The following is a 26953-nucleotide window of genomic DNA, read 5'->3' as shown; positions in this document are numbered from 1 at the left end:
TCGACAAGCTGCCTAGAAGAAGGCAGTGGACGCCAAGAAGAAGAAGAGAGGTGAGAAAGCTCAAAGGAGGCATGAGAAGGAGAAGGAGATCGCTCGGCGAGTGTGGGCCAGCGAGAATCTGAGCGACATGGAGGCGGAGATCAAGTCGGAGGAGCCCGCGGAGATGGGTGGCGATGTGATCACCTCCGAGGATGATGGAGACTGAGGCATCGTTGTGACCTCGGTGGAGCATCATGTGCCTGCGGCCATGTCCACCGGCGGTGGGCAGAATATGGAGAGGCGTATCGATGTTCCTACATCAAAGAAGCGTGCCATGAGCACGAACGCCGACGACGAGCGAGAGGTGAAGCGGGCGCATTTGTCGTGCCCTTTAGAGGCATCATTGGCATCGCCCCCCCTGCTTCGAGCGTGGTGAGGCATGCTAGCCAGTCGGAGGAGTACGCCCATACCCCCATGTCTTTGGGGTTGGCACGTGCGCACGAGCCACAATGGGGATATGCCCCGTCAGCTACCCCAATGGGTGCGCCATGAGCCGACGGTCGCAGTGACTCATGGACCGATCAGGAGCCGGTTGGGTCAACTCCCCCTGCAGTCGATGTGACAGGGCGTGGGTCATGACCCGTGAGCGGTCCTCATCTGGCGGGCTCGTTGCTACTGGGTTAGTGTTTTAGGGTCCTACCGCTTTCGTCCAGGTATGCATCTGTGTCCCTTTTTTATCTCACAGTTGAGTTTTTGAGCATGACTGACCTATACTTTTTGGACAGCGGCTAGGGATTGACAGGGTTGAGCATCACCCCACCTCCCATGCAAGAGGAGTGGAGACCTAGCCTGCAGCGAGTTACAACGAGTGGTGAGGAAAGCAGGTTGGCGGCAGTGCGTCCTTTCCTTCTAGGGGTTGCGCCCTCGTGGCCGGTCGTGAGCACAGTGGTAGCGGCAGTGGTGGTGATGGCGATGATCCTTGTGGTAATAGTGGAGGCTAGGTCAGAGGTGACCCTTGTGATCCCCCCATACCAGTTGTGGCAGAAGAGAGGAGGGAGACCGGGCTCCCTACCTCGCTCGGTGGAGGGACGCATGGCTCGCCCTCCTGGTCAGAGCTGGAGGTGTTGGGAGATGATGCAGCCAGGCTAGAGGCAGAACATCTGCTAGTGGGCCATAGGGTTGAGATAGTGGAGATCCTCTGCTCCGGTGAGGTAGGTGCTAGGGTGGAGCAGTCGGCCATCCCACCGTCGTAGGAGCTGGCGGTGGTCTGGTCATCGCACGATGTTTCGGTGGCTAGATCTTCTAGCGGGTTCAAGGTGACCCATGAGCTGGTGTCGCCCTACCCAGTGACCCAAGGAAGGCTTGGTTTGTCCTTCGCAACAATGAGGAGGTGGTGCTCTGGCACTTCCTGGAGGAGAGAGGCCTATCGATGGAGTCTAATCTCGCCCAAACCAAGGTGATGCTCAGGGAGGCCTTAGAGTGGGTTGAGCTCATCCATCAGGTAGTCTTAGTCGACTTGCCAAGCATTGCTGAGGTAAGCTTTCTATGCTTTTAGTGTTTGTCCTCAACTCCTTGGTCTTCTACTAGTTGTGTCAGCGTGCTTGCTTCTTGCTTTACAGTAGTTAGAGGCAAAGTCGATCCGTAAGTCCTGTTTCCTTTAGGAGGAGCACGGTCGGATGGAGCAGGAAGCCATGATGTCATGGTGGGTCAATGAGCTTGAGCGCCAGCTGGAGTCCACCCACCGTGAGTCCCAAGACTAGGTGGCCGAGGAGATAGGAGCACGAGCGGCGGAGCTACTCGCAGCGGAACGAGCGACCGCTGCTGAGCGGGGACTTGCGGCGGTGAAGGTCTAGAAGTCCTTGGAGACCATGGAGATGGAGTGGAAGACCCGGTCGGAGGCTGATCGAGAAGTGGTTGCACTCCGGGGGTGGGTGCTTGGGATGGAGGAGTCAAATGCTTGGCTACTCGAGAAGGTGACCCGGCAGGAGGAAGGACTCTCCATCCTTGAGAACACCTACCTTAGTATGTACCTATTATGCCTTTGGTTGATGTCTTGGCTTTTCCTTTCCCTTGCTTCTAAACTTGTCGTGCTTTTTCTATAACTAGGCGAAAGAATCAGTTCTCTGGAGTGAGAGCTGGAGACCGCCAAGGCAGTGGCCGGTCAGAGCACAGAGGCACTGGCCAAGTCCCTTGAAGAGGTATGTGCTCTCAAGGGGGAGCTTGACTAGATCTACAATGTCACCTAGCTGGTTGTGTCTGAGGTGTTCGGGTCAGCGCCAAGCACCAGCACGCCCGCCATCTAGCTGGTGGAGGTCACAAATGAGGTTCGGGCACTCATATCCGATAGGATGTTCTATGGAATGTCGGGGGTGCTGACCTCAGTGGTGACGCACCACCTAGGCCTGGACTTCACCGCCATCTACAGGGGGTACGCCGATGGATGGAGCGTGGATGCCATCCATGCGCTTGGGGAGAGCTTGGTGCCATGCGCACAGATGGTTGCCGAGCAAGTCTCCACGCAGTGGGTGATGGAGGCTCGCTATGCGAGCATGGCTAAAGGCATGCATCAAGAAGATGTCATCCAGCCTACGAATGGAGTGGAGGCCGGGTTGGAAGCGAGTGTCACCCCATCTGATAGCGAGCAGCCCTTATCTTCATCGGTCGCGCCGTCAGCCGATGCCGCTGGGCAGCCACAGTAGAATTTAGAGTAGAAGTAATTAGCATATGTAAAGGATAAGTTTGTGGGGAAGCCCCCATGTGAACAGTTTGTATTCATGAATACATCAATTTTGTTTCATGATGGAATCACTTCATAAGGGGAAGCTTGTCCCATCTGTTCTTTGTTTTTACCCTAGCATAGCTTTGTTTTTTATCCTTTCTTTTTTGCACCTGCCCATTTGACCAATAGGCTGCAACCTTAAGAACCTAGACGTGGCCCACGAGGCTACGCTGCTTGTAACTGTAGGTCATGGTGGGGTGTGATCGGTAGGTAGTTTAAGGCAAAGTTACATAGGGTATTTAAAGGAGTAGACTACCCTTTCATTTGGGTAAAAAGTATTTACTATATGATAGTAAAAAAAGAGAGGTGGTATCGCACCCTCGTGGAGCCCTCGAGTGACCCAGGCCAAGAGTGTTCGGGCCGGGGTGCTTGTAGGAGCAAACATTGAATGAAAGAAAGTGGTAAGACCAAATTTTTAGGGGAAGAAATGACGTAACTGTTTGATGTTCCAAGTGTTGGTGAGAACGTTGCCGTTGTCATCCTTCAGTTGGTAGGTGCCTGGTTGGATCACCTCGATCACCATATAGGGACCTTCCCATGGGGGAGGGAGTTTGTGTTTCTCCTTGGTTGATTGGGTTCTTCGGAGTATAAGGTCTCTGACCTTGAGGATCCTCCCTATGATTTTCCTTTCATGGTACCTATAGAGAGTTTGTTGGTAGCAAGCGAAGCGGATGACAGTCATCTCATGAGCCTCCTCAAGCAGGTCAACTGCACCCTGCTGTAACACCGCGGCTCAATCGCGATCGAAGGCCTTCACTCTTGGGGCGCCGTGGTCGATGTCGGAGGGCAACACTACTTTAGCTCCATAGGCCAGGAAGAAGGTTGTGAACCCTATGGATTGGTTCGGAGTCATTCTTAGGCTCTAGACGATTGCTGGGACCTTTGCAACTCATCGCTCGGCGTACTTATTGAGTCGGTCAAAAATGCGAGGCTTGAGTCCTTGGAGGACCATGCCATTTGCACGTTCGACTTGACCGTTAGTACATGGATGTTCAACCGAGGCCCAGTCGATCCTGATGCTGTATCCATCATAGAAGTCTAGGAACTTCTTCCTAGTGAAGTAAGTTTCGTGGTCAGTGATGATACAGTTAGGAACACTGAAATGGTAGATGATGTCGAGGAAGAACTTGACTGCCTCTTCTGAACGAATGTTGGTGATGGGCTTTGCCTCTATCCACTTGATGAATTTTTCCACCGCTACGAGTAGGTGAGTGAAACCACCCGGGCCCTTTTTGAGGGGTCCTACCATGTCAAGGCCCTAAACCACGAATGGCCAGGTGATGGGAATGCTTTGGAGTTCCTATGCTAGAAAATGAGTTTGTCAGGCGTAGAACAAGCATCCCTCACACCTATGACCTTAGGGCCACGTGATGTCCACAGATTTCGGCATGGACCTCGGGGAGGAGTTGTTTCCCTTGGTCGGTAGGGAAGCACTTCATGAGTATTCCTGATGGACTTCATTTGTAAAGCTTGTTACTGAATGTGATGAACGTCTTAGCGCGTCGAGCGATCTGTCGTGCTTTAGTCCTTTTGGGTGGGAGAACATCCTCGAGTAGGTAGGTGAGTAGCGGTGCTCGCCAGTCGGCTTGATCGAGTGCTACCACAGTGACATCAGTGGGCGATGTTGTCATGGAGGCACCAAGGTCGGAGCCCCCGAGCGCCAGGTTAGCATTAGGGTGTGTCTGGATCGAACCTTCCAGGATGCGGGTGGACGGTTCCTGAAGGTCGTTGATGAAGACCCCATCTAGAGATGGAACCCGCCTGGCAGCTAATTTTGTGAGAAAATTGGCGGCGTCATTGTCCTTTCGGGGGACATGATGTAGTCTGATCCCCTAGAATTTGTCCTTGAGCTTGTGCACCTCCTAGCAGTATGCTGCCATGAGGGGGCTTTTGCAAGAGGACTCCTTCATGACTTGGTCGATGACCAACTCCGAGTCACTGCAGACGTAGAGTCACATAGCGCCGAGCTTGATGGCGATGCACAGTCCGTTGATGAGGGCCTCATATTCTATGGCATTGTTTGAGGCCAAAAAGTGGAGGCAGATCATGTAGCAGAGCCTGCTCTTATCTAGGGAGATCAGAATCACTCTAACCCCTGAGCCAGGCGCCATTACAAACCTATCAAAGTACATTATCCAATACTCATGGGTGATGTCTAGGGTCAGGAGCTGGACCTCTATCCATTCGGTGACAAAATCCACAAGATCCTGAGACTTAATAGCGGTGTGGGGGGATATACCTGATGGCGTGGCCCATTAGTTTGACTGCCCACTTAGAGATTCGTCCCATGGCATCGCGGTTGTGGATGATGTCTCCCAACGGGTATGAAGTGATGACCAAGACTTCATGGTCGGTGAAGTAGTGTAGGAGCTTCCGGGGCGCCATCAGCACGGCGTATAGCAATTTCTACACCTAGGGGTACCGAATCTTTGCGTCGATGAGTACCTCCCTGACGAAGTATACAGGTTGTTGGACCTTAAGGTGGTGTCTCGGCTCATCCCTTTCGACAACTAGGGCGGCGCTCACCACGTGGTTGCTTGTCGTGACATAGAGGAGGAGGGGTTCTCCCCGTTCAGGAGCAACGAGGATTGGGGCTGTTGTTAGTGATGCTTTGAGGCTCTCTAAAGCCTACTGTGCTTCCTCGGTCTAGATGAATGCATACATCTTTTTTAGAAGCTTGTAGAGAGGCATTCCCCACTCGCCTAGCTGAGAGATGAATCGGCTCAGGGTGGCCAAACAGTCGGTGAGCCTTTGTATGCCCTTGACATTGCGTATAGGGCCCATGTTGGAGATGGCTATGATTTTTTCGGGGTTGGCCTCGATGCCATGTTCGGACATGACGTATCCAACCAGCTTCCCATTTGGAACACCGAAAACACATTTTTTGGGATTCAATTTGATGTTGAACCTTCGGAGGTTCACGATGTTGTGGCCAAGTTTGCGATCAGGTCACAAGCTTGAGCCATTTTGACCACTATGTCATCAACATAGACGGCAATTGTTGGTTTTGGCCGCTCGACTTGATCAGGTTGGTTGAGCGGGTTGATTTGGTTCGTGAAGCATTGCTGCATGCACCGTTGATAGGTGGCGCCAGTGTTCTTTAGACCGAAAGGCATGATTACATAGCAGTACGAACCATACGGGGTGATGAATGAGGTTGTGAGCTGGTCGGACTCTTTCATCGTGATCTGGTGATAGCATGAGTAGACATCCATAAAGGAGAGGATTTTGCATGCCGAGGTGGAGTCGACTATCTGGTCTATTTGTGGCCAAGGAAAACAGTCATTTGGACATGCTTTGTTGAGGCTAGTATAATCAACGCACATTCTCCATTTCCCGATCTTCTTTTTAACAAGAATAGGATTGGCTAGCCAGTCAGAGTGGTATACCTTCTTGATGAATCCAGCTGCTAGGAGTTTGGCAACCTCCTCGCCTATGGCCCTACACCTCTCATCATCAAAGCAATGCAGGCATTGCTTGGCAGGCTTTGAGCTCGGGACGAGGCATAGTGCATGCTCGGTGATGTCCTGTGGTATGCCTGGCATGTCAGAAGGTTTCCATGCGAAGACATCACGATTGGCGCATAGGAAGTTAGTGAGCTCGCATTCCTATTTGGTCAAGAGCTGGGTCCCGATCTGTACTATCTTAGTTGGGTCGGTGGGGTCAATTCCCACCACCTTAGTTTCTTCGAGTGGGCGGAAGGCAGACGAGGAGGTTGGCATGTTGTAGTTCGGGATTGTTGGGGTCGATGATTCTCCGAGCTGAGGGAGATTGGCTGAGTTGATGACGGCAGTGGCGAGCTCATAATGCTCGTGGTCGCACATGTAGGCGTGCAAAAAGGTGCTACCCACAGTGATGACGCTGTTTGGTCTTGGCATTTTCAACTTGAGGTAGGTGTAGTTGGGGATCGCCATGAACTTGGCGTAGCATGGCTGCCCCAAGATGGCAAGGTAGGACCCTAGGAAGTCCACCACTTCAAAGGTGAGGACCTCCGAGCAGAAGTTAGCTCGGTTGCCAAATGTGACGGGCAAGTCGATCTACCCAAGCAGGTATGCCTACGTCCCTAGGATTATGCCATGGAAGGGAGAGCTCACTGAGCGAAGCTCTGACCGGGGATGCGCATGGCATTGAGGGTGTCAATGTAGAGGATGTTGAGGCCACTGCCTCCGTCCATCAGCAGCTTGGTGAGGCGCTTCTTGCAGACAATGGGGTCAATGATGAGCGGGTAGCGACCTAGTCTAGTGATGTGGGAAGGATGGTCCCTCTGATCAAAAGTGATCAGAGATTCTGACTAGCTAAGGAAGGATGGGATGGCCATTTTGGCGACGCAGGCCTCTCTGTAGCACACTTTGTGCTGGCGCTTGGAGTAGATGGCATCAGATCCTCTAAAGATCATGAGGCATTCCTTGGGATCAGGAAAGTCGTCCCCATCCTTGCCCACCGTGCCTCCTTTCTTGGCCATTGCCTCCTTGCCCTTCCCTTCTTTTGGCCCACCGGCCTATCATAGAAAGCGCTTGAGGAGTTCACAGTCCTTATAGAGGTGCTTGATAGGGTAGGCATGGTTGGTGCATGGGCTCTCCATGAGCTTGTCAAAGTGGTCGGGCAGGCCCTGCTAGGGCTGCTTGCCCGCACGATCGGCCGCGGTGACCAAAGTAGAATTGGCCAGTTGACGCCGATCCTTCTTATTCTTTTTGCCCCTTTGCATGGAGGGGCCCTCATCTTAGTCCTCATGCTTGGCCTTGCCCTTGTCCCGACCTCCACTAAAGACCGCTCCGACCGCCTCCTTGCCAGAGGCATGGTTTCTAGCGACGTCGAGCTGGTCGCGGGTGGTACGGGGCTTCAGATAGCCGAGCTTGTGGATCAAGGACTCACAGGTTATCCCAGAGAGGAACACGCTGATGATGTCCACGTCATCGACATCAGGAAGGGAGTTGCATAGTTTTAAGAACATATAGATGTAATCCCGTAGGGACTCATTGGGCTCCTACTAGCAGCTCTTGAGGTCTTAGGAATTCCTAGGATGGACATACATCCCCTAGAAATTCCTAATGAAGATCCTCTTGAGATCCACCAAGTCACGGATGTTGTCATGCATGAGGAATTCATGCCATGCTCGAACATGTTCCCCCATGTAGATGGGGAGGTATTGAATGATGAAGTGGTCATCATCCACTCCTTTGGCTCGGTAGGCAAGTCGGAAGTCTTCGAGCCATATACCGAGATTTGTCTCCCTAGTATATTTGGTGAAGTTGGTAGGTGGTCGGAAGCGTTGTGGGAACGGCACTCTCTGGATGCGATGGCCAAAGGCCCAGGGTCCTAGGTCGTCTAGGCTGGGACTCCAGTCGTCCAGTCGGCAACCATGCCTGGGGCACGTTTCCTCGCTCCCCTCGATGGTCTAGCTAGGGCCTATGCCACCTGCTCTCACCGCCGCATGATGGAAGTCATTATCATGGCGGGCTTGACGTCGATTATTGATGACGCTGCGAGCATCTCGGTTCAGCCTAAGGCATTCATGCAATGTGGCCGGTGTGGAGCAAGCGCTAGGTCAGGCTATGGTGCAGCTATGACCACCTGTTCCACGCCCGGTGACTGTAGTGGTGAGTGGATGGAGCGACTCGACTGGTGCGCCCCCATTCCCCTGGTGGAGAGATAGGCCGTGAGTCGGTGTTGCGACATGGAGCTCTTCGCCTATTGAACGACGGTGGTTTCCACTAGCGCTCGAAGGTTCTGGTGGATCACCTACTCCTAGGGGTCGATGGGCTCGAGAAGGCCGCGTAGAAGCATCGCCGTAGTAGCAATGTTCTGGCCAGCCTAGGTGAACTGTTGGGCATTGTTTCCTCCATCCATAATATTGCGCTGGACCAGGCGGGTGTGACCTCGAGGGCCGCTTGCCGGGTTACGCACGCATGGCGCAGCATGCTGCGCTGAGCGTGCTGGCGTAGGTGGTGGCTGGCTCTGCTGCCATTGTCATAGCTCCTCTCCATGCTCCTATACCCTCGCAAGGGCCTCTGCACGAGGGTCTAGAGGGGTGTGAGTCTGTAGAGACTCTACTACCACCGGTGGCTGTCCCAAAGCGTCTGCCATAGCACACTCTCAGGACAAAGGGTGGCTAGGTGCCATGACATCGCCGATGCTGGAGCCATCGCTTTCAACCTCATCATCCATGAGGGCATGGAAAGAGGCGAGAGCATAGCCCGCCAACCCCATGAATTTGGATGTGAGAGGGGGCGGCATCAGCATCCTTTGGAGCCCCGGCGCATATGCGTCCATGAGGGATGCGAGGCCATAGGGAACTGGTTGCATGGCAGTCACGGTGGGGACAACGAGGGCCCTCCAGAGAGTTGGTGGAAGATATGAAATAGCGAGTAAAGAACAATATGTACGTTACTCATAGTGAGGTTTAATCCTAGCGTGGGCTCAGAGTGAAGCATAGGCGTCTCGTTGTTGAGGTCGGCGGGTGGCCCGGAGCCGACAAAGGGCGCTCCTCCTCCGATGGGTGCCGGGACAAGTGCCTCCTCACAAAGGCGAAGCACGCCGAGCTAGTCGGCGATGAAGTCCATGCTTCCAAAGAGGAAGGTTTGGGATGGCTTGAAGACTGGAGGAACCCACATCCCAATAGGTGGGAGCATGGGAAACTCTAGCGAGCCAAAGCGAGTCATATCGCTTGAGCCCGCCATGCCAAAGATGGCAGAAAGGTGGGCCATCTGATGACCAAAAGCGTGAACGTACTGTGTTCTCCCCATGGACGGTGCCAACCGTCAGTGCGAAAAGTGACCAACAAGTAAATATTTGTTGTTTTGCTATACGTTATGATCGGATGTGGCCTAGCACTCAATGACACAGGGTTTATACTGGTTCAGGCAACATGTCCTATGTCTAGTTTGAGTCAGTCGATGATTTTTATTCCTGAGCCTAGGTGCTCGAAGTTTGTTGTGGGGTTACAAACGAATGGGAATTAGATGGGGGTGTAAGTGGTCCGGTCGGACTCTGGACTGAAGGGCCAAGAGTGACGGTTGCTCCCATGTGTGCTAAGTATTGGAACGTATGCTCTATGTAGCTTTAGAGTTTGAGAGCAGTGAAACTGTTCTAGTGCTTAGAATGTCTAAAGCTAGTAGAGAGAGAGTCAGAATGATCCGTTTGTTGTTCGTCTGTTTTGTTAGGAGAGGGTGCATCCCCTTTTATAGATGAAGGGGACAGCCTTACAAGTGAGAGAGAGAGTGTGTGCGTGCTACCTAGTCTTGTTGCCCATGCTGTCGGGTACAAGATGGTTTGTTGGTGCCCACAATACTATTGACGCCTAGATGCATGTGGTAGACTCCATCGTGTTCTTCTGGCATGGCAAATGTCAGCGCCTACCATATTGTAGGACAAATGTCGGTGCCTACAACACTGTTTGTGTTCTAACATGTCTGAAAGGTCGCAAAGCACCCTTCTGGCATGGCATGTTAGTACTGTCCTGTAGGTATGCAGGGTACGGTCCTTGGTATTATAGTTGACTTTGAACGCCTCACCTTATCTGTTCCTCCTGATTTCTTGGGTCCTTACCGAGCGGGCATCCCCATTCAGTCATTCCTAGTCGGCTCCGACCGTGTCGATCAGAGAAAGAGCTGTAAGCAGAGGTTTGGTGTACTTTTGGTTGAAGAAGTGGGTCAAAGTCAGAAGCAAGCGTCGTCCCCTCCTTGGCTAGGCCTTTCGGTTGGAGAAGTGGGTCAGAGTCAGAAGCGAGCATCGTCCCCTCTTTGGCTAGGCCTTCCGATCAAAGAAGCGGGTCAGAGTCAGAAGCGAGCATCGTCCCCTCCTTGGCCAGGCCTTTCGGTCAGAGAAGTAGGTCAGAGCTAGAAGCGAGTGTCATCCCCTCCTTGTCTAGGCCTTCCGGTCGGAGTCGGAGGCCTTTCGGTCAAACACTGGATCACTCTTTTGGCCTATCGTTAGGTATCTAGGCCGGCCCAGGAGTTGTGCGTCGTCTGTAATGTCATCTGCTGGGGCAAGCTTTTGTAGGGAAGTGGGCCCATTAGGGACCCCAGGTTTATGAACCCAACACATGGTGAAAGTGTACAACCTCTGTAGAGTGTAAAACTGGTATATCAGCCATGCTCATGGATACGAGCGGCCTGGATCCTTACTAAATAGTTGGTTACTTGGATGGTTTGGGTTCTGATTAAAATTGTTGATATCTCTAATTATTCACATTCGGGAGCTCAAGCATAACTTAGCAACTTATGATTAATAATAAAATATGACCCACTAAAAGTGATTACCACAGTTCAGCCGAGTTAAGCCTATTGAGCTTGCATCCCCTCATGTTATGCTTGCTAAGCGGTAGTAGCTTATGCTTGTTTTATTTCAATACTTTGGCAAAATTCCGGATGGGTACCAGATGGAGGTTCTTCAGTGGAGTTTTCTAAGAGGTGTTAGGCTTGTGATCAACCAATTGATGATTCCTATGGTGTTGGAGGCTTCACCAGAAGAATAAAGTTATAGTATATACTGTAAAGTAAGACTATGCCTTTTGTAACAAATATTTATGCACTATATAGTAAAGGCATTGTCTTTGATATTACCCCTTCATTTGTAACTATATGTGTAAATTGAATTCCTGGGCACACATATGGGATGTACCTAGTTTTGTTCTTAAAACTGGGTGCGACAGCAACTGAAGCTTTGATACCAGATGATGAGGTCCTTGGTCTTGATCTTCATGATGTAGGATCTTGATCTTGATAACTAGCTGATGAATAGCTGATAACTTGCTGTAAGCAACGATAACTAGTGCAACCTGATGACACGCATAAGGAGCCAACCACCGTCTCTATATAGTAGCCTGAACCAAGGATTCACCCAACCACACTCTAAAAGAAACAATTCTACGCAACCTGGAATCAATGGACTAGGAGCATGGATTGGGTGCCGATGACGCGGCCGCTTCTGTAATCTCCATGAAGGAAAACACAAGAGCAAAGGGGCAGAGATCTCTCTCTGGTTTTGTTAGCACACAGCTAAACAAAGGGTTTGTATTCTAATTATCAAAAGTCTATCTTTGCCTTGGAACAAAGGGATATTTATATTAGGAACAATCCTCCTAGATAGGTATGAACATGAGATGGAAATCAAGAGACTGAGTATGTGAAAAGTCTTCCATGAAGTGAATTCCCAAGAGTCTTTACGTGGCTGGTTGTTGGCCTCCTAAGCAACCTCCACTAAAAGAGATGTAACTCCCTAATGGGAAGTCGAAAAGACGAGCCGTTTGTTGGGTGTGAAAGTAGACTTGATAAGATTTCCATCCATGTGCAGCATGCACCATGAAGCTGTCACTGAACCGACCAATTTATAAGAGCACAAGTACAAAAACAATCACCGAAACAATCAAATTCTCGCACTTGAGCCCATATAAACCCGGTAGTCAACTGAAACCACGAAGGATTTCAAACCAACTTGCATACAACCAAGATCATAGTAATTCAACATAACACATCACACATTACAACATTTCACAGACGGTTTGCAAATAGATTACAACACCTCAGAGTCATCGTTATTACAAAACAAGTCTTGTAAAGTAGCCGAAGCAAATAGTTTAACTCACACCCCGAGTTCAAATACAAGTACCAGTTTGCTGATCACAACCCACAAAAGCATTCGGATAAGAAAAATAGAGATCACGCCCGTGATCTAGTCTTCATCACCCACTGGGTGGAGACAATACTTACAGAAGCCCTGATATAGAAGGTCATCTGCAACAAGAGGGAATAAACCCTGAGTACGAGAATGTACTCAGCTAGACTTACTCGTCAGAAACCAAAACAAATGACACCAAGGATCATGCATAGCTTAATTTAGTGGATCTGGCTGACACTTTCTTTTTGCAAAAAAGCATAAGTAATAATGATCAACTCTTAACCTGAACTAGCAGTGACTTTTAGCCATTAACCTGTCATCTATATTAGCACCTGTACTAAGCAATCATTTGATTAAGATGCAAACATTAATAACCATAGCAGGTATAAATCATGGCAACCTTATCATCATCATCCATTTAACCATATCGTTAAATTAATTGAATCTATGTTGCCGCTGCTTAGTCAAGTTCTCACTATCCGGGAGAGATGGTGATTCGAATCGATTCCTATCTAGCTAGAGGGGTATTCCTAACACAAACCTTGCTTCCCCCGTCAGGGTCACAAACAAGTCACCTTTGGTACAATTTAGGAGTCACGAGTCCGATCAGTGCCGCAAAATCAGAGAACCACTCTGCCATGAGTGCTCAGTGACTTAACCCGCCCTTGGGCTTACGCCAATGGCTCTCCACACATCCTTACTGCCATCCAGATTGCGACCACTGCTCGTGTCCTTGGCCTGAATCGAGCTACTAGGCTTTGCGGTCGGAACGAGTTATCCGGCTAGCTAAATGTTAGGCTACGTTCAACATGACATAAGGACGTACAGCGTATCGGTCCTTAAACGACACACACGGAATCACTATGTCCAAACCTACACAAGACTCCGCCCGGTCTTAATTCATTATTAATATGGTTCTTTTCTACGATAGCAAATATAGCCAACCGTGATCCACCTTATCCTAAAGCTCGCAGGTGATAGGAATCACCCGACTTCTACCGCACTAAGCATGGCTAAGCATTTAGTCCATTCCTGAACTTAATTAGGATTCAAGTGCGATATCTGGACAAGGATAGATATATAATGCAACAATTGGTTCCAACCAATTCTTATACTTAATGCATCATCAACGAATAAAAGATACTCCAGATATTTGTAAAAACATGGGAGACTTAATATGCTCTGGGGCTTGCCTTTCAGGATAGAGGACGGGTGGTGGTCAGGGCACTCGGGCAACTCCTCCTCGGCGGTTGCTTCGTCGATTGCCTAAACTTCGGGCTCCTCCTCCTGGCTCACTTCCTCAAACTCCAGAAGCATCACTCCCTCCGGCACACCTATTGCATGTATGTGCAAGATAAATATCATGGATGCACATGAACGAAGTTAGGAATGCTCGGCGAATGCACATGCTCACTGTAGTCCTCATTTTTCGACTTAAGCTCTATTCAAATCACTTTAACTTACCAAGTTTATACAATCTAATGTATAATTGCTCATATTCTGTAAAGGACCTAGCACCTGCACCTAAGCATGTTCTCAAGTTAGGCTAGCACCTAAACAATCAACAAGAACATCGCAACTGAGCATACACACAATCATTCGTATTTTAGCAAGACAGAAACTTATATAGCGGTACAGTAAACTGATCATAACCGGAGATCTACAAATCGAAATGATAGGCAACAAGACAATTTGGAAAGCTTATGAAATTGCCTACAATTAATTTTCAAACCTCAAGGCCTGATTCTAACCTTTACCAGGTCAAATTTATAGAACTACATGATCAGGTCCAAATAAGACAGAGAGCAAGCAAAACTGTGATCCAACTTTGAATGACGGTGGCTCCTAAACTACTGGGCCAAATGCCACCAAATTTTGACAGGAGCTTGATACATAATTTATCTACAACTCTTGTATTCACCACTTTCCCAGCAAACCAAAATATCATGGGAAACTTTGTAAAGTCCCGAGAACTGTCTAGAAAGACATAATGCAAGGAAATATTTATTAACTTATGTTGTAGACATATAATTGGACAAAACCAACTTTACTCACTTATCACACATATCACAAGAACACCAGAAAATAAAGTGTTCACTCCTAATTCATTTCTTTTAATGCCTTTCTTAATTTATTTAATTAATTAAGAGAAATGATAAACATATATGAAAACTGCACCATTTAATCTACAAACATTACAGTAGGTACTACATGCTCCAAGTAGACTACTGTAAAAATTTCACATCATTTGAGCAAGTATAACATCCTACACAAAAATGACAAGGCATAAAGGCTTAAAATGACATAATTAGGAAACCCTAGTGAAAAGTGTCAAGAAATAGATTTTTATATTTTTCCTAGCATCCTTAAGGTACTAGGATATCTTCCAATAAATTTCATGGTCATTGGATTCATAGATAAATTACTAAAATTCACACAAGGATCATTCAATGATAAAAGGAAAATCTATAAATCAAAAACTATACATGCACTGACTCTGAAATTTTTACCAGAGCTTCTATTCATCAAGAAGAGCTTACCAACAAAATGTCATAATTTTTGGAGCACAGGAACTCAAGATATAATTTAAACAAGTTTGCATTCATTTAAAAATACATTTCAAGTTTCAATTTAATTCATCCAAAAATTCCACTACAATTGTTCATGTCATATTTTTCCTAAATACTACACTTCACTATGATCCTAACAAAATTGGAACCACCCAATTTGGATTTACAAAACTAGAGATACAATTTTTACAAAACAGTAATCAAATCTGAGTTCATTGAACTATGTCAGGCAGGGTCCACTTGTCTACTGGGCCCGCGCGTCAGCGACATGAAAACAGGGGAGGGAATGGCCACGGTGCTCCAGCGAGCTTTTCCTCGCCGTCGTGGAGGGCTCTGGCGGTCGTGTCATCAACGACGCCATCTCTGAGCCGAACCGCGTCGAGGGAGGTACGAGGCACGGCGGATGGTTCCTCGGAGCATGGACGGCGGCGGCCATGGCGCACAGCGGTGATGGCCAACGGCATGTCAGCCAATTCTGGCCATGATATAACCCCGTGAAAGGCGCTAGAGCTACCTAGAGACCTAACGCAGAGGTAACCTAAGGTAAGGGCGGCTAGGGTAGCGCCGGTGAGCCTGGCCTCACGCACGGTCACACGGCGGCGCCCAGAGCATCACGGCGGCATTGTGGTTCCGGCTCAACGGTGGCGAATCCTAGGACTACGTCTTCGAGGTAGACACTATGGCTCATACGGGTCCTCATGCGCGCACTAGAAGAGGCAGGAAAGGTTCGGAGGTGGCCAGCCACGGCAAGCTCGTGCTCACGGCCATGGTGGACATGGTGAGGCGCACCAGTATGTTCCCAGGCACACGCTCAGTAGTGTCTAAAGCTATTCCTACTAGATCATCTACAAGTTAGTGCAGTGCTAGACCGGAGGAAGAGATAGTGCGTGGTGCGGTGAAGTGCCATGACCACGTGAACCGTATGCGCGGCATACTCCGGTGAAGTCCACGGCGGCGGAAATCAAAATGTGCCTTACCAAAGGGTCAAAGAGATAGAGCGAGAGGTCCGAGAGGTGGAGTGGAGGAAGACACAGTGATGGCCGAGATGGATCGGCCAAAGGTGCAGTGTCGAAGGTGAGCAGCGGTGGCAAAGCTGGTGGCGTCAGTAATGGAGAGCAACGGCTTCGCGAGAGAGGGCGAGCGAGTGGGAGGCAGAGCACATGTGGGTGAGTGGAGAGGCAGCAGGGCATCCTCCACATCAAGCCAGCCAGTGTGCAGCACAGTCAAGGCAAGTCAGGCGCATGGCGTCCACACGGCGGCCACCCTCTGGCCTCAGTCGGCCATGACCGGCCTGATCAGAACGGCCATCAAGCCTGATGGAGCCGACTGACAGGCGATCTTCGACGGTGCTTATCTCCTAATCGACTCAGCGAATTGCTAATCCAGTTGAACTATGTGATAGAGCTAGGTGAGTACTCCAATTAACTCAACATGAGCTCGAGCTAATTCGCCATGGATTTCAATCTACAAGGCTCCAAAGTCCCCTTCATGAAATTGGAAAACAGCTCCAACACTTAGAAACTTTCTAAGTGTTGAAACAGCACTGATTTCTGGCTTGTGGGCCCTATTTGAGCAAGTCCTGCACATTTTCATGACTTGGCTCCTAAACAAAGTTTGTTCCTTATAAAATTTTCTACAACTTTGCTTTAGGTTGCTCAGACATGCAAACAATCTAAGCTATACTTTTTAAATAGTCAAACCAAGGAGCTCTAGAGGTCAACAATAGTCAAACCATGACTTGGAAACTTAATTAGGCAAAATGATCAACATGAACATTGTTCCTAATGACATTCTAAGTATAAATAAGTTGCTTGAGAGGATAATTAGCCACACCCACACATTGGTCACACCAAAATCAAGCATCACATGTATTGAAACAAGGAAAAACAAGTGACTTTGTTACTTCTGTTTCAAAACCATGTTTCATGTGTTTCATGAGTTAGTGGCATTGTACTAGCTAACCATGTTTCACTAAAGTGTGTTGCACATGTTGCACTTGTGTGTTACACACTATTCATTTTCCTAAAACAATCACACATAGAATATAACAATATGTTGCAATGTTTCAAAAGCATGTTTCATACAATTCTAAGCTCATGAATGGATGAATGGTGCTCATGTTTATGAAATGTCAGTGCAAATGTGGAAGCCAAACACCTGGGGTGTTACAGCCCTCCCCCCTTATAAAAATCTCATCCCGAGATTTGACAAGCGTACCATTGTTGATAGAATTCCTTATAACCATCCCTCAAATAATCTTCTCTTTCCCACGTTGCATCGCGTTCACTACCCAGATTACTCCACATGACCTTGTAAAACTTGACCACCCGACTTCGAGTCACTCGCTCCCGAGTTTCAATTACTCAGACCGGTTTCTCTTCAAAAGTCAAATATGATTTTAACTCGATATCCCCTAGTGGAACTCTCTCCTTAGGGACGCAAAGGCATTTCTTCAACTGAGATACGTGAAAGACATAGAAGATAGCACTCATCTCAAGAGGTAATTGGATCTTGTATGCTACCTTACCACTTTGTCCAATAATTTGAAACAGACCGACATATCTTGGCACAAGCTTTCGCTTCACACCAAAGCGTTGGACACTCTTCATGGGTGAGACTTTCAGATAAACGAAGTCTCCAACTTCGAACTCAATAGGTTTTCTACAGCGATCAGCATAACTCTTCTGCCTAGCTTGAGCTATGGCCATATGGGTCTGGATAGTATGGACTTGTTCTTCAGCTTCTTGAACAAAATCAATTCCATAATATCTCCTTTCACCGGCTTCAACCCAATTCACCGGAGTTCTACACTTTCGGTCGTACAAAGCTTCAAACGGTGCCATCTTGATACTCTCTTGATAACTATTATTGTAAGAGAATTCAGCTAGGGGCAACCACTTTTCTGATGAACCCTTAGCCAAGATGACACATGCTCTCAACATATCTTCTAAGATTTGATTCACTCGCTTAGTTTGCCCATTGGTTTGTGGATGATAGGCAGAGCTTCTTACTAACTTAGTTCCCAACAATCCATGTAAGTGCTCCCAAAAGCGAGCAGTGAACTATGGTCCTCTATCAGAGACAATAGTGCGAGGTATCCCATGAAGTCAGACTATCTGATTGAAGTACAACTCAGCATAGTCAGTTGGACGGAAATCTATGCGGATAGGAATAAAGTGTGCAGACTTGGTCAGACGGTCTACAATCACCCAAATAGAGTTAAAATTCCTCTGAGTAGCAGGGAGTCCAATAATAAAATCCATACTTATCTCCTCCCATTTCCAACTTGGAATAGAGAGTGGCTGAAGCAATCCAGCTTTCATGTGCATAGCTTTGACCCGACAACAAGTGTCACACCTAGCCATATAAGCGGCTATCTCTTTCTTCATCTTGGTCCACCAAAAGCGAGGCTTCAAATCATGATACATTTTGCTACTACCAAGATGAATAGATAGTTTCGAGGAATGTGCTTCGGATAGGATTTGATCTCTAAGCTCTCTATCTTTCAGAACCACTAATCTATCCTTGAACCATAACACGTCATTCTCATCTACCCAAAAATGCTTGGTTTCTTGCTCTTTCATCTTATGCTTGATGTGGAACACACCTGGATCTGTCTTCTGTAGCTCGATAATCGACTCTGTAGAGTACAACTGATGGTGATGTTGTGAAGGACTGCAGGATGTAGGAGTTTTGACAAATGGAGGTCACTTTCAATCAAAGAGTGGCAATGAGATTTCTTGCTTAAGGCATCCGCAACGACGTTTGCCTTGCCAGGATGATAGTGCACTTGGAGGTTATAATCCTTGATCAACTTGAGCCATCTTCTCTGACGCATATTCAACTCAGGTTGAGTGAAGATATACTTAAGACTTTTATGATCAGTGTAGATATTGCACACATTTCCAAGCAAATAATGTCGCCAGACCTTCAAAGCATGAACAACTACAGCGAGTTCTAAGTCATGCGTAGGATAGTTCACCTCATGCTTCTGAAGTTGGTGAGAGGTATAAGCAATGACTCTACCCTCCTACATAAGAACACCTCCTAAACCTGTCCCTGATGCATCGCAAAACACATCAAAAGGTTTCTTGATATCTAGTTGCGCCAGAACCGGAGCCAAAGTTAGAAGGGTTAGCAGGGTGTGAAAAGCCGCATCTAGACAAACCTCATGTCTTTTTGCAGCAACCGAGTCATAGGCTCGGCTATTTTAGAGAAATCCAGGATGAAGCGACGATAATAGCCAGCCAATCCTAGAAAACTCCGAACCTCGTGCATCGAGATTGGAGCCTTCCAGTCCAACACTTCTTGCACCTTGGTGGGATCCACCATAATTCCACCATCGGACAACATGTGTCCAAGAAAAGGCACCTCACGAAGCCAGAATTCACACTTGCTGAACTTTGCATAAAGCTTATGTTCACGCAGTCTAGTGAGAACCACTCGCAAATGTTCAACATGATCTTCTTCATTCTCAGAATAGACCAAGATATCATCTATAAATACCACCAGAAATTTGTCCAACTCGAGCATAAACACCGAATTCATCAAATACATGAAGTGTGCGGGGGCATTGGTCAATCCAAAAGACATAACAAGATACTCATACAGACTGTATCTTGTAGAGAATGCAGTTTTTGAAACATCCTCAGGTCGACTTTTGATTTGATGATAACTCGATCTCAAATCAATCTTGGAAAAGACTTTTGCTTTAGACAACTGATCAAATAAGATATCTATGCATGGCAAAGGGTACTTATTCTTGATTGTAACTACATTCAAAGGCCTATAATCTACACACATGCGTAGTGATTGATCCTTCTTCTTCACAAAGATAGCTGAGCACCCCCACGGAGACGAACTAGGATGGATAAGGCCTTTCTTTAGAAGTTCATTCAACTAGATCTTAAGTTCGGCTAGTTCATTGGGAGGCATTCGATAAGGCCTTCTAGAGATGGGCATTGTACCAGGTAGCAACTCTATCTTGAACTCCACGTCCCGATCTGAGGGCAATCTAGGCAAATCATTAGGAAAAACATCTAGAAAATCACACATGATAGGGATGTCTGCCATAACCTTTGCTTGCACCGCATTAGCTGCACAAGAAAGATTGATGTCCCTAGGTAGCTGTACTAGAAAACCTTCCAGATTACAAGGATCTCTGAGCATGACTACTCTAGTTGATGTATCAATAAGCACTCCATGACTGCTCATATAGTTCATTCCCAATATCACGTCGATACCTAGCCCTGGTAAAACTACCAGATCAACCTGATAACTTCGCCCCTCTATCTCAAGTTGCACGTCCCCGACTATAAGCTTGGTTGGGATAGTACCACTGGTAGCCCTAATACAATAACCCTCACCCTCAACAGTGTATGTTTTCTACATAAACTTGGATGCAAATGTGGGACTAATAAAAGAATGTGAAGCACCCGAATCAAATAGTACAACTGTAGGGTTTTGATCAACCAGAAACTTACCAGCCATTACTACCTCTCCTGACGAGATATCATCAATATTAGTTTGGTTCACCTGTCCCTCACAGCCACCTTGGTAGTTATTCTTCTTAGGGTAAGGACACTTCCTTGCCCAGTGACCTGGCTTGTTATAGTTCTAGCACAGCATGTTGCTTGGAGGAACATTGGAACTGCCTTGACTGGTAGTGCCCTTGTGAAGACCAACTGTAAAAGCCTTGCAAAATCTAGTCTTGCCTGGATTCTTCTTCAGTGGTGGGCGAAACTTAGCAGCTAATGCCGGAGGATGGAATGGAGCCCTATGTGTGACTGGAGCCTTGGATTGTGAGGCACCCACCTCATAGACCCTCTTGTGATTCTTTGAAGCAGCATATATAGCATTGTTGTTCTCTTGAGATAAAGCATCACTCACAAACTCATTAAAATGAGCACACTTACAATTTCCCATAGTCTTCATCAATTTGGGGCTAAGTCCCTGCTTGAAACTAGCGATCTTCTTGGCATCAGTGACCACAAACTCAGTAGCATACCTTGCAAGGCTATTGAAAGCCTGTAGGTATTCATTCAAGCTCTTGTTCCCCTGAGTTAGCTTCATGAACTCCATATGCTTGATTGCCATGAGACCAGGAGGAATGTAATTTCCCCTGAAAGTAGACTTGAACTGATCCCAAGTGATTTGGGCATTAGCGGGCATAGTGGACCGATAATGACTCCACCAAATACTAGCTGGCCCATGCAGTTGGTGAGAAGCATATTCAGTCTTGAGCACTTCTGTCAAGCGGAGCAGACAGAATTTCTGCTCAAGAGTGTTCAGCCACTCATCGGCTTGGAGGGGCTCATCAGCCTCCTTGAAGATCGATGGTTTAGTGTCAAGGAAATCTTTGAAGTTGCTATACTGATTTGGTTCCGGTCCTTGGCGTGCACCACGACCATCATGATTTGCAATCATGTGGAGAGCCTTAGCCATAGTGCGTTGTCCTTTAGCAAGAATTGCCATCAATTCTGTGAGTGTGGGCGGTGGTGGCGGTGGAAGATCATCATCATCCCCAGCCACACCAGTGGAACGAGTGCAAGGCATCTACAACAATGCGCAACCAGCAATTATTGGTGATGTTAGCACATTGGAGAGGAACAATGTAATTATGCCCAACTGAATTTACTGGAGAGAATGTAAAATTCATACAATAAACTGAGGTAATAATTCATTCTCCAATCACTACATCATCAATTAGATTACTAGCGCCATACGCAATGCATTCCAACAAGACAAGTTTTAAACTTAACCAACAAGATAAGCATCCTGAAGGGAGCGGATTAAAGTACATTACATGCCAAGTTCAAATTAAAAGGTACATCCAACATCAGTCATAGTACTAAGTCCATTACACTAATGACTACAAAAGCTTAAACTAGTGAGACTTGCTAACTAACTACTCATCGAAGTGATCGCTGTCCACATCGGAGACGCCCTAGACTTCTTCAGGATCTTCCTCTTCCTCTTCATTTGTAGGTTCAGCTGCATTGACATCCATCTGCACGTCCTCTTCTTCTTCATCGACCTCAATCACTTGAGGTCCACCCACATTAGGATACCTTGGTATGGGGTGAGGAATAGGAAATAGACGGTTGTTCGGTTGATGGTGCTCAACCTGAAGCTCTTCAAGATGCTCTTGGAGCTCATGCTCCCTTTGAAAAGCATTGTGGTTAGCCATGATCCAGCCCTGACGCCTTTCTTCAACCAATTCTAAGGCTGCATCTCTATGATGGGTCACATAGTCCAACTCCTATACTACCTCATCTATCTCTATGGTGAGGTTCATAAGCTGGTTATGAAGCTCATCTCTCTCGCGTGCGGTTTGCCCCCACTGCTGCATGCGATAATTTGCAATGCCCCAAATCTCATCTACTTCTAGCTAAGCTCACCCACATGCCTCCGCCCTACGGTGATACTTGCGGGCACACAACCTGAACTTGTGCTGGGCTGCCATTGCCTTGCCAACTTCTTCTAACACACTAGAGAGGGTGTCCTGCCTGACTCGATAAAGCTTCAAGATGGCCATCATAGCACTCATTCCCACATTATCGCTCTGAACACGTTCACCACGGCCTCGAACCAAGGCCTGGCCAACTTCTTGAGTCCACTCAGCCTCTGTAGGAGCCACTCGGGGGAATGGATGCAGCTGGTCCACCCACTAATTCATCTCCGAAGCTCTGTGCTATGTCCATAAGCATATCAAGGGCAGCAACTTGAGTGGCTTCCTAGGGGCTTTGCCCATCAGTCTCGATGCTCCACCCATGCCACAATGGTCTCATGGGGTTCTACAGCACTATCAAGGTCACAATGTACCATGGCACATCTCCTAATGGCACCGTCCGCCTCCACATGTAGCGGGGTGCCTCTGGATACCCAACTGAGCTTAGCACCCTCCAGAGCAAGGTAGGCATACCAAACTGGTCCAAAAAGGTGCTGCTACTAGGAGGAAACACGAGCGTGGCCATCTGTATAAAAAGGGATGCAATTCTCATGAGAGGATTATTTTGTTGAGAGATGAAACTTAATAATTGGGATAAGCAATTATAAGGGAGGGAGTAATGCAATATGAATGACATGAGTAAATATGATGCATGCTCGTTCCGTACGTCCTCACAAACCTAAGAAAAATTAAGTTCTAGCGGAATATACGGTGGCATACATACGTTCTCTCAATTAGCGGTAACTAGTCAATCTACATGGTGCGTTGTTAGCGTACCTACAGAAAATTTCATTGCAGCCCAACCCAACAAGATATAATGCTAACAATGAAAGTAGTAAACTAAGATACTCTCCATATATACATCCCCAGATATATATACGTTGGTAATCCAAACTACCCGACAGATATACCCACAATTAAGTACCTTCATATGTACATGTATGCAACATGTAAATATTCCAGTAACCACAACTAACTCTCCCCTAGACCGACAGTTGGACGGTCATGCTCTCACAACTCACACTTACCTTGGCGTAGAGGCAGTTGATCCATACATTACCATTCAAGCGAATGGCACCCATGCAATAGCACACCGCATGGATGATGAAATAGAAACAATCACTTTCCCTCAAGTTAGTAATTATATAAGCCACCTGAAAGTCCTTAAGTGGGCTACAAGGGATGTGATCACCAGCACACTATAAAATTTCAGATTTTTTTAAACACTTATATAGAACTATAAGTTGGAAAACCATTTTCACAACAAAAGCTTTTGTTTTTAAATACTCGTATGACATGTTTAGTGTTGAATCTAGCTCTGATGCCAGCTGTCACAGAACCAACCAATTTATAAGAGCACAAGTACAAAAAACAATCGCCGAAACGATCAAATTCTCACACTTGAGCCCATATAAACCCGGTAGTCAACTGAAACCACGAAGGATTTCAAACCAACTTGCATACAACTAAGATCATAGTAATTCAACATAACACATCATACGTTACAACATTTCACAGACGGTTTGCAAATAGATTGCAACACCTCAGAGTCATTGTTATTACAAAACAAGTCTTGTAAAGTAGCAGAAGCAAATAGTTTAACTCACACCCTGAGTTTAAATACAAGTACCAGTCTGTTGATCACAACCCACAAAAGCATTCGGATAAAAAATAGAGATCATGCCCATGATCTAGTCTTCGTCACCCGTCGGGTGGAGACAATACTTACAGAAGCCCTGATATAGAAGGTCATCTGCAACAAGAGGGAATAAACCCTGAGTACGAGAATGTACTCAACTAGACTTACCCGTCAGAAACCAAAACAAATGACACCAAGGATCATGCATAGCTTAATTTAGTGGATCTGGCTGACACTTTCTTTTTGTGGAAAAGCATAAGTAATAATGATCAACTCTTAACCTGAACTAGTAGTGACTTTTAGCCATTAACGTGTCATCTATATTAGCACCTGTACTAAGCAATCATTTGATTAAGATGCAAACATTAATTGGCCTGTTCACTTGTTGGTTTCAGCCAACCCAAACCAGCCAGCCAACAGTGTTTTCCTCTCACAATAAACCAGTACCAGCCAGCCCAAACCAGTCCAGAAACCAACCAGCGAACAGGCCGAATAACCATAGCAGGTATAAATCATGACAACCTTATCATCATCATCCATTTAACCATATCGTTAAATTAATTGAATCTACATTGCCGCTGCTTAGTCAAGTTCTCACTATCCAGGAGAGACGGCTATTCGAATCGATTCCTATCTAGCTGGAGTGGTATTCCTAACACAAACCTTGCTTCCCCCATCAGGGTCGCAAACAAGTCACCTTTGGTACAATTCAAGAGTCGCGAGTCCAATCAGTGCTGCAAAATCAGAGAACCACTCTGCCATGAGTGCTCGGTGACTTAACCTACCCTTGGGCTTACGCCAATGGCTCTCCGCACATCCTTACTGCCATCTAGATTGCGACCACTGCTCGCGTCCCTGGCCTGAATCAAGCTACTAGGCTTCGCGGTCGGAACGAGTTATCTGGCCAGCTAAATGTTAGGCTGTGTTCAACATGACACAAGGACATACAGCGTATCTATCCTTAAACGACACAGACAGAATCACTATGTCCAAACCTACACAAGACTCAGCCCGGTCTTAATTCATTATTAACATGGTTCTTTTCCACGATAGCAAATATAGCCAACCGTGATCCACCTCATCCTAAAGCTCATAGGTGACAGGAATCTCCCGACTCCTACCGCACTAAGCATGGCTAAGCATTTAGTCCGTTCCTGAACTTAATTAGGATTCAAGTGCGATATCTGGACAAGGATAGATATATAATGCAGCAATTGGTTTCAACCAATTCCTATACTTAATGCATCATCAACGAATAAAAGATACTCAAGATATTTGTAAAAACATGGGAGACTTAATATGCTCCGGGGCTTACCTTTCAGGAAAGAGGACGGGTGGTGGTCAGGGAAATTGGGCAACTCCTCCTCGGCGGTTGCTTCGTCAATTGCCTGAACTTTGGGCTCCTCCTCCTGGCTCGCTTCCTCGAACTCCAGAAGCGTCACTCCCTCTGGCACACCTATTGCATGTATGCGCAAGATAAATATTATGGATGCACATGAATGAAGTTAGGAATGCTCGGGGAATGCACATGCTCACTGCAGTCCTTATTTTCTGACTTAAGCTCTATTTAAATCACTTTAACTTACCAAGTTTATATAATCTAATGTACAATTGCTCATCTTCTGTTAAGGACCTAGCACCTACACCTAAGCATGTTCTCAAGTTAGGCTAGCACATAAACAATCAACAAGAACATCGCAACTGAGCATACACACAAACATTCGTATTTTAGCAAGACAGAAACTTATATAGCGGTACAGTAAACTGATCATAACCAAAGATCTACAAATCAAAATGACAGGCAACAAGACAATTTGGAAAGCTTATGAAATTTCCTACAATTCATTTTCAAACCTCAAGGCCTGATTCCAACCTTTGCTAGGTCAAATTTACACAACTACATGATCAGGTCCAAACAAGACAAAGAGCAAGCGAAATTGTGATCCAACTTTGAACGACGGTGGCTCCTCAACTACTGGGCCAAATGCCACCAAATTTTTACAGGAGCTTGATACATAATTTATCTACAACTCTTGTATTCACCACTTTCCCATCAAACCAAAATATCATGGGGAACTTTATAAAGTCCCGAGAACTGTCTAGAAAGACATAATACAAGGAAATATTTATTAACTTATGTTGTAGACATATAATTGGACAAAACCAACTTTACTCACTTATCACACATATCACAAGAACACCAGAAAATAAAGTGTTCACTCTCAATTCATTTCTTTTAATGCCTTTCTTAATTTATTTAATTAATTAAGAGAAATGATAAATATATATGAAAACTGCACCATTTAATCTACAAATATTACAGTAGGTACTACATGCTCTAAGGAGACTACTGTAAAAATTTCACATCATTTGAGCAAGTATAACATCCTACACAAAAATGACAAGGCATAAAGGCTAAAAATAACATAATTAGGAAACCCTAGTGAAAAGTGTCAAGCAATAGATTTTATATTTTTCCTAGCATCCTTAAGGTACTAGGACATCCTCCAATAAATTTCATGGTCATTGGATTCATAGATAAATTACTAAAATTCACACAAGGATCATTCAATGATAAAAGGAAAAATCTATAACTCAAAAACTATACATGCACTGACTCTGAAATTTTTACCAGAGCTTCTATTCATCAAGAAGAGCTTACCAACAAAATGTCATAATTTTTGGAGCACAGGAACTCAAGATATAATTTAAACAAGTTTGCATTCATTTAAAAACACATTTTAAGTTTCAATTTAATTCATCCAAAAATTCCACTACAAGTGTTCATATCATATTTTTCCTAAATACTACACTTCGCCATGATCCTAACAAAATTGGAACCACCCAATTTGGATTTACAAAACTGGAGAAACAATTTTTTACAAAACAGCAATCAAATCTGAGTTAATTGAACTATCTTT

General features: G+C 46.4%; 1 protein-coding gene across 1 annotated transcript in view; it reads left to right on the top strand.

The window, feature by feature from the left end:
* The first annotated feature begins 247 nt into the window (after positions 1–247).
* Positions 248–26953, top strand: part of LOC136454573 (probable pectinesterase 55) — a 73706-nt gene continuing 47000 nt past the window's right edge. The window contains exon 1 of the mRNA XM_066454954.1: positions 248–343. Coding sequence (XP_066311051.1) covers positions 248–343 — 96 coding nt within the window. The remainder of the gene's footprint in view (positions 344–26953) is intronic.

The sequence above is a fragment of the Miscanthus floridulus genome, chromosome 5 (assembly GCF_019320115.1).
Source record: "Miscanthus floridulus cultivar M001 chromosome 5, ASM1932011v1, whole genome shotgun sequence".
Classification (NCBI taxonomy): Eukaryota; Viridiplantae; Streptophyta; class Magnoliopsida; order Poales; family Poaceae; genus Miscanthus; species Miscanthus floridulus.
The sequence above is the reverse complement of the archived record's forward strand: the minus strand, read 5'-3'. Positions and strand labels throughout refer to the sequence as shown.